Here is a 9,149-nt window from a genome sequence, read left to right on the forward strand (position 1 = left end):
GTACCCTAATCAATTATGATATATATATATATATATATATATATATATATATATATGGGAATGCTAATGTACTCCCACCTATTTTTTAGTGGGAGTATGTTAGCAACCTACACCAATTTTTTAGGACAAAAAAACCACTCATTTATTTTGATTTGATTAATTCATACAAAGGATATTATAGTAATTTAATTTAATTTTAAATGAAAACAAAATATTTTCTCTCTCTTATTAATTTCATTCTATAAATAATTTCTCTCTCTTATTAAATTTCTTCTCCAACTCATTTCTCTTTCTTATTAAATTCTTTCTCTAACTTATTTATCTCTCTCCTATTAAATTATTTCTTTAACTCATTTCTCTTTCATCTCTCATGATGTCTCCCTCCTCTCTCTCTCTGAACAAATAAAAATTTATTAATAGAAAAAATAAATAAATTGGAGAATGAAATTAATAAGAGAGAGAAAATATTTTTATTTTCATTTAAAATTAAATTAAATTACTATAATATCCTTTGTATGAATTAACCAAATCAAAATAAATGAATGATTTTTTTGTCCTAAAAAATTGGTGTAGGTTGCTAACATACTCCCACTAAAAAATAGGTGGGAGTACATTAGCATTCCTCATATATATATATATATATATATATATATATATATATATATATATATATATATATATATATATATATATATATATATTTCGTACCAAAGTCTTAAAGTTTTATTTTAGACTAATTTAACTTGGTTGATAGATAAAATTTAATCAAAGATTATTTTTGCTAACGATCAAACTCAAATACTACTTGAACGATTTGACTTCAATTTCAACACTTTAGTTATTTATGTCTAACTCTTTAGTTAAATTATGATATATCTAATTATATAATTCTAAATCACTACTAGAGTTTGAGTATCAACAAAGGAATCTAACCTAGTTGCCTTTGCAAGGTGTGTGAGCTATTGTAAATTGCTATATCTGATTCATATATAAATTTACTAGAAAATTGCTTGTTACATAAATAAATTGCTATATCTGATTCATTAAAAGCCTAAAAATGATTGAATAATGGTGACTAGATTATATCCTAAAGCCAGTCACGACAGATGATATATATATATACAATTGCCGGACTGGGACTTGCATGTAAATAACAAAAAGCAAAGGCAAGACGAGGGAGAAGTTTATTTTAGACCATACAGAAACAAATTCTTATCTATAATTGACCAAAAGAGGGAAATGAAACCTTTATTCTTTTGGTCATCAGATTTCTGCAAATTGAAAGCTGAAGATAGTGTGCTTCTCAAATTGTTGAATTTCTCAGCTTCTATATAACAGATCATGCTGCAAGACAGTGTGTCGTTATATAAGTCTGGTGTTCATTCTCTGCTCATAGCAGTGTGCTTGGGGAATGGAGATGGCCTTCGCAGAAGGACTTCTTGTATCATTTTAATATGATGCTCAAGGTTTATGCCCTACAAGAGCAAATACACATGCAATTACTTGATTTACTTCCCATGCCTCTTACCTGCAAGCCAGAGCTCACATGTCAACAAGAAATGCCATGCCAACATTCTTCTTGAAAGAAAGGGGAGGGTTCATTTATGGATCATCCAATGATTAGCTTCGCAATAGTGCAGTTTAATAATCATTCAGTGATTTCAAGTATAAGCACAAAAGTGAGGGAGAAAAGAGAGGACAATAATGTAACCAATTGCTTCTTTTCTACGTAACTATAAGCTTGATATGTCTGTTATACCTCTCTGAAACCATGATCTCCGGACAGTTTGCCGGATGTGACGTTCATGCTTTTCCAATAGCTCATCAACTGTGTGCATTTGAGATAGTAGGGGTCCAGAAAATTCAACCTTTTCTCCTTGATCTTGAAAACTCTGCAACCATAGCAATGAATAAGAATTATGTCTATGAAAGGAGACAGATTGTATAGTTGACATTTGGGCCAAGAATTTGATACAGGTAGGACAAAGCACAGTAAGGTGAACAAATTCCTACATAAAACTGAAGAGTATGAGCTTTGTCATGTATTGATCCACTTATGATCATATGATGAAAATACCTGAGAAATTTTATGTTAAAACAATATACTATTATCCCAGTTTGAATTTGGTCCCTCATCTCTGCTATGGCCAATATCTTTGACAAATTAAAAAGTCAACAAAATCAATTTCTTTATCTAAGAAGGAAATCACTTATTTAAACTGTCACCTATGAAGAAATTAAGTTATTGACAAGTCACTAATCATGAACAATGCCAAATGCCATTATTTCAACAAAGTTTGTCGTTCTTCTTTTCATACTTTAATGTTTCAATTAGTTTCCTACACCGTAATAAATTTCTAATTCCCTCTTTCATATAGTAAATCATACCAATCTCTATTCTCTATACAGACAGACACAATAATATGCATTAAGAGTCACGTAAGCTCCATTACATATCTCACAGCAGATGACATCTCATGTTTAATACCATATAAAAATCCGGACAACTTACAAACTTACCAGGTTACTTCTCTTGGATGATGAATCTTCTCTGTGATAAAGGGCCATAGACAATTCTTGCGAGTGGTACTCATCTGAAGCATCAAATGAATCTGGGCGATCAAACTTACTCCACTGATTCTGCATTGGAAACTTCGGAATTTCAAGTATGTCATGGCCCCTAGATTTGGGGTATGCCACACAAAACTCCTTATTTTCCTGGTTTGTGGTGTCCAAATTATTCCTTGAATTTAATGTAGAAGGTTCTAATGGATTGAAAATATGTCCTCTTGAAATAGTTCGACAGTGGGATCGAAATGAAGTGTCATCTTTACGGCTTTTTGCCCATGCAAAGCCACTTGATGTTGAAACTTGTAATGGTCCAGAAAGGGGAATATCTCCTGGAGATGCATTCTTCATATGGGAAGCATCTTCAGGTTTACCACTGGATAGCTTTTGTGCCTTGTCACCTATTTTAGTCTTCTCTTCTTCAAGGACGCGGAAAGACCTACCATTGACCTTTTGTGAAGTCTGAGTCCGACTTGCCAAATCCTGTAAGAGCAATCTTCTGTGTGAGAATTGGTTTACGGTAATTTGACCATTCCTGTAACCAGTGTGCATGCACATAAGAAGAAACGACAAGATGCAAAAATAGTAAGTACGATAGACCTCTGCAGGGGCTAGTTTGTTGAATCCTAGTGGCTTTCTTGATGGTTTTCTGGTTTCAGTTCCACGAACTCGTCCACTAATCTTTTTCCTGAAAGTCCATCACAGTATGATATAATGAAAAAATTCTAGAACAATATACTAGTTATGCTTTTGAAAATGTAATTTGTAAAGAATAAGTTATTTTAGTTTTATTTTGTCAAAGACTGTTGAACTATTCACTGCATCACTGCATCTTTTCAATTTCAAATCCTTTAAAGATGTAAAAAGGGCAGCCTAGTTCAGGCTCCCACTTAGTGGTCGGGGGAAGGTAGAAGTGCGTAGCTTTACCCCCGCCAAGCACAGAGACTGTTTCTTAACACTGTACCAACCAAGGGCAGAGCAGAGTAACATTATGACGTTTCTTAAAAACATTTGAGGCTAGTTCAGTTAAACATAATTTGCTACCGAGAAAAAAAATATATTGTTACCCAAAATTTTGTTGACTTATTATTTTTTATTGTGATTGTTAAATATTGACAAGTTGAGACTTTCCTGTAACATTTTTAAGTTTTCATTCTTTTGGATTTTTATAGTTCATATAGCTTGGCTATCCCAATAAATATTTTCTATTTCTAGCTCTGCTCCTGGTGCCAAAGGTTTGCCTTAAAAAAGATTTCTCAATAAAATAACCCATAGAAAAATCGAGAAGATAAAGAAAGATGGAGAGCATAAAACAGTATGGATTAATCCTATCTCACTTGGAAGTTGGAACAGGCCTTAGTTCTCTAATGAGTTCATGTTATTCAAGCACAAACAACACTGTTTTGTTTTTTTAGTCTTCTTAAAGCATATAGTTCCAGTAACAATAGTTGACTTACTTTTAATCACTTCAACGTTAATGTACTGCACAAGTATGTACATTCAAATGATTTTCAGAAAATGAATAACCATTTCTACTCTCTCCCTGAGGCCAAAACTAGACCCTGATAAAGTTTTCAAACAAAAAAAAATGGTTTCTAATGGATTGGCTTATGAAATCAACTCAACCAAGTGAAATGCACATGCACACATCCTCTTATTTTGACCATACCAGATAAGAGGTAATCCAGAGACATCTGTTGAATATGTGACAACCTAAAGCTTCATTTTCCAATAACTCTGTAAAATGAACAGCGAAAATCAGCCTCACCTTGACTCCTCCCTGTGTTTTGCATCGATTTCCTTGCTAGGTGGGTATATCGGCAAGCTTGATGGATCACACGCAAAAGGTCTTGTTTTGAAATACTGAAAGTAGTAAGGTCTTTGTATCAGTAGACAAGAAAGAGATCCATATCATATTTCCATGATTCATAGTAGTCATGGGTTTGCAGATAAATGATGAATGGCTTTGTATCCAGGACTAATGTCATTAAATGAAATTGATACTATTGATATCCCCTCAAAAAATGGGCAAGAGTCAACAGACAGTGTTCAAAAAGAAAGACTAATTTTATACAGAAATTAGGGTCTGTTTGGTTTAAAAAACATTTTCTGTTTTCATAAATAATTAAAAGATGTCACCTTATTTTCACTATGTTTCAAAGATTTGTACAGAAAATAATGTAAACAACAAAATCCTCGTTTTACGGTTTTCCGATACAAATCTTTGAAAAGGAGAAACAAAATGAAAACAAGAAATTTTTTTTGTAATTATCTATGAAAATAGGAAACATTTTGTTAAACCAAATAGGCTGAACATCTCAAATTAACCACAAAATGAATTTCAGGAATGAATTTCCAACAAATACAGAATTAACCTACGTCTGATGAGAGAGCAGATGTGGCAGTCCCACGTTTGTATGGTTCTACAGAAAGAAGAGTTTGTAGCAGATGTACACTGGTCGCTGGGATATCTTTAAAGGATTGTCGAAGGCAACTATCATATGGTTGCTGTGGCTTAAATAAAGTTGCATGAGGAAGTCTGGTCTTTTTCCAATATTCATCAGGTGGGGAGCCACAGAGCTTGAAAATTTTGTGCAATTGTTCAACCTGCATACGTAACAAAAATGAATTTAAGTCTCAAAATTACAAATCATAGTGTCGGAATTGTCATTTACAGTTGATTCGTTTATTAACCATAAACCGATTAGCATTCGGTCTATCATTTTATGAAGCGATTTTCATAGTGAATCACTTCCTACTATGAAGATTAGACCAAACCAGATCAAACCTTCAGCTCTGTTCAATATTTGGCAGCTAAAACATGGAATTTGAAATTTACAATGCAACTCTGATACAGTAAAACGTAAGAATCGGAAAACAAATGCTATAATCATTATTTGAGCGAGAAATATATTTAAGATTGTCGCTTTTTTCAGAGAGAGAGAAAATGGTGAGACTGATATCTGGTGAACATGCAGTGTAAGGGCTCCGTCTCGAGAGTCAATAAGTTAATTTTTTTTCTTCTAACTTAGGCTAACTGGGCAACCTAGAACCTGACCTAATTCCTAAGTCAAAATTTCTGGGGTTCAGTTTGAAAGCTGCATATTGCTTAATGAGATCACATCCAACTCTTTTTAATTGCCATGGACAATAACGATTGACCAAATGATGTGCACATTAATTTATAAAAACACTTGTAATTGAACTGCAATCCAAAAGCTTCTATATAAGCATGAAGGTATGGTGAAAAATAAAGCACCGGTATTCTGAAAAGGGAAATGGAATCTTTACCGTTGGAAGAAGAATGATAGGATATCAAAAGTTAGTGAACTGAAATCTATGTGCACCTAGCTGCCAAATTCTAAGTAGTTTGAAATTACACATAAGCTTGACAAAGAAACTCAAACATTCATGCCATTACAGCCAGCAGCGATTTCATATCAGTTGCTTCCTTGGGGGTTGAGGTATTATCATATTTCTTCATTCTTATACATATTAAAGTTATTCAAAACATACCATATAGAACTCATCCTAATAGGTTTGCCATTATCTTTTTCTACTAAAAATGTGATCCATTTCACTACACTAACATGCGCCATGACATTGACAGGGCAGTCCATTCATTTTGGAAAGGCCAATACCTCTGTTCTCCCCTGAAGTATAGGCTTCCCGACAAGCAGCTCCGCAAACACACAGCCAACACTCCAAAGATCCACGGTCGGACCATAATCTGTCGAGCCAAGCAAAAGCTCCGGCGGCCGGTACCACAAGGTGACAACACGACTAGTCAGAGGTTGCCCGTGCCCAGAATTGACATAATTCGCCAATCCAAAATCCGCCACCTTCAAAACCCCTTCATTATTCACCAAAAGATTCGACCCCTTAATGTCCCTGTGCATCACTCCCCGCAAGTGACAGTGCTCAAGACCAGCCAACAACTGCTTCATGTAGCACTTAATCTGCACACACAACAAAACAGCTCCATCCATTCAACAACCAAACTATAAACAATACTGCTCCACATAACAACACTAAAATACATTGATTATTATTATTATTATTATTACTAGAAAAAACTTAGATATAGTATCCTAGTTACTTTTAGTACTCTTTAATCAGAATTAGTGTCTCATCCCAGTGACCCATATTGAAATTCTGAAAATTTAGGTTTTGAATTTAATTCAATCCAAAAGACTAGTTCATCATGTTAAGATTATCCTCCAATTACATTCTATATATTGTAAAAAACGTAAAATGTCTAGCGCAAAAGTTGTAGGATTAGACATATTCAAGTGGTCTCCTAAAGTTAACAATTACTATTATAGATTCTGATGATATCTTAAAATTTCAATATTTGAATTACATAAAAAAATTAAGAGATTGTCTAACATAAAATTTATTTAGATACAAATTTATAAATTTTTTAAAAGTTTATTTATTAAAATATACATTTTTTTTCATCACAAAAATTCTTCAAAATTTATATTTAAAGATAATCTTAAATATATTTAATTATATCACCAGTTATGGTAGAATATCCTATACACATGTGACACAAACTTAATCATGTAAAAAGATTAGAAAACGACAAAAAAAAAAAAACGGATCCGGATCCTCTGACTTTGAGATATCAAAGTTCTGGTAATTTAACACATCTCAATCGTTGGATTTGTAATAATAGATCAGATTGTGACACATGTATAAAATATATTTTAACTTAAATGTACACGTGTCACAATCTGATCTACTATTATAAATCTAATGATTTAAATGTGTAAAGTTACCCTAACTTTCCCCTTCAAAGTCAGGGGATCTATTTCCAAAAAAAAAAAAAAAAAACACAGAAGAAGCTGCATCATCTCTGATTCATTAAAATTATTGTTAGTTTATTACCTGCGGTTCAGTGAACTTGATGTCAGGGGAAGACAAGAGCCCTGTAATGTCATGCTCCATGTACTCAAAGACAAGGTAGATGCTGCACGACAACCTCGAAGTAATCAAGCCCTCGAGCTTTATAACATTGGGATGATGAAGCCGCCGCAGAATCATAATCTCACGCGCCATAAACCGCACACTCTCCGGTTCGAAGTTATCGAACCGCACCTTCTTCAATGCCACTATCTTCCCCGTCTCAATCTCCCTCGCACGAAACACGCTACTATACGTTCCCTGCCCTATCTGTCACCATCAAATCCAATAATCACCACTAATTAATCAACCAATCAATCAATTAATTAATTACCTAATAATAACTGTAATTAGGTTAAGGTAGTTACTAGTACTTAATAGTTTCACCTTCTCGAGTTTTTCGAAGGCGTCGGCGCGGAGGGGGAACCAGCCGTGAATGGCTTCGCCGGCGACGGCGCTCAGCCACGCCGGCCAGCCGGCGGCCACGTGTTCTCCCTGCACGTACTTTTGGAGGTTCCCCAACCTGAAGCTGAGCGAGTCGCAATTCGAATTCGAACTCGTTCTCCCCGACTCACCTACCTCGCTCTGACTCGCTCCGCCTGACTCGTTCCTCTTCCTGTTCCGCTTTTCTTTCCTCTCCGACTCGCCCAAGCCGGCGGCATTGGCGCGAAAGGCGCCGGAGTGGTCAATCGCGGGCGTCACCGACACCGCTTGCTTCGAACTCACGCACCCCATGGATCCGGGTCGGATCCTCGACCCAGTTCAAATAACAACGACGCAGCGTGCGCCTCCGCGTTTTATAGTAGAAAGCAGAAAGTGAGGGAAACGCAGAAACGGAATGTCGCTTTGTGTTTCTGAGTTCTGAGTCTGCTGCGACAATTGCGGGGGAAGACTGGGAGAAAAAAATAAAAAATAAAAATAAAAAAAGAAGAAGGATTTAATGAAGAAGGAGCATTAATAGTAATTTATAATTAAGAAAATAAAAAAAAATATGCGGTTTGTTTGAGTTTATACTTTATATTCTGTGGGATTGTTTGTTTGCATGGGGTTGGATTTTTGGAAGCGCGTGGTGGCACGTGACCCTGTAGTGGATGCGATTCCATTTGCTAATTGCTAATGATTATGAATTAATTTAATTTTGCTTCCACACTGCTTGTTGTTGACTTGAAGGGTACTTGATTCCTTTTTTAATTTTAAATTTTGGGGGTTTCATTTCACCACTTCACGCCACTGTGGGGGTACATATACATTACATGGTGGTGAAGGCAACGAAGGAAGACTCAATTGCGACGTTGATCGTGATTTGCGAAACACCTAATTAAGTATTAAGTTTGTTTTAGGAAGAGTGTGATGATGTGGTAATTAAGATTGGTGACATGCGATGCGAGGGAAACAAGAACAAGATTACGCTAATAAAGAAAGAAAAGCAAAAGGGGAAAAGAAAGGTATGAGGTGTAGAGATTTCCCTTTCTAGATTTTCTTTCTTTGTTTTTTTCTCCTACTGCTACGGTTCCTCCCCACCTCTGACAAATCCTCTTTACTTTGATTTGATGAGTGTTATGGCCCACGCTTTATCATGAAGCTTGGTTTTGAAAGGTAAAATTAATAATAACAAGAGTGGGGCATGGAGCCAAATTCCTCTTGGTGTGTGCCACTCTGGAAATCCGAATATG

General features: G+C 35.2%; 1 protein-coding gene across 1 annotated transcript; it reads right to left on the minus strand.

The window, feature by feature from the left end:
- Nucleotides 1-960: 960 nt before the first annotated feature.
- IBS1 (Protein kinase superfamily protein) lies at nt 961-8,570 on the minus strand. The gene is made up of 9 exons (XM_020370971.3): nt 7,864-8,570; nt 7,462-7,746; nt 6,210-6,527; nt 4,948-5,175; nt 4,337-4,431; nt 3,169-3,256; nt 2,521-3,051; nt 1,760-1,892; nt 961-1,528 (listed from the first exon to the last, which is right to left on the minus strand). The coding sequence occupies exons 1-9, from the start codon at nt 8,209-8,211 to the stop codon at nt 1,509-1,511; spliced, it is 2,046 nt and encodes a 681-aa protein (XP_020226560.1). The 5' UTR covers nt 8,212-8,570; the 3' UTR covers nt 961-1,508.
- Between the last annotated feature and the right edge of the window lie 579 nt (nt 8,571-9,149).

Source organism: Cajanus cajan, chromosome 6 (assembly GCF_000230855.2).
Source record: "Cajanus cajan strain Asha chromosome 6, NIPB_CcT2T_4, whole genome shotgun sequence".
In the NCBI taxonomy this organism is placed as follows: domain Eukaryota; kingdom Viridiplantae; phylum Streptophyta; class Magnoliopsida; order Fabales; family Fabaceae; genus Cajanus; species Cajanus cajan.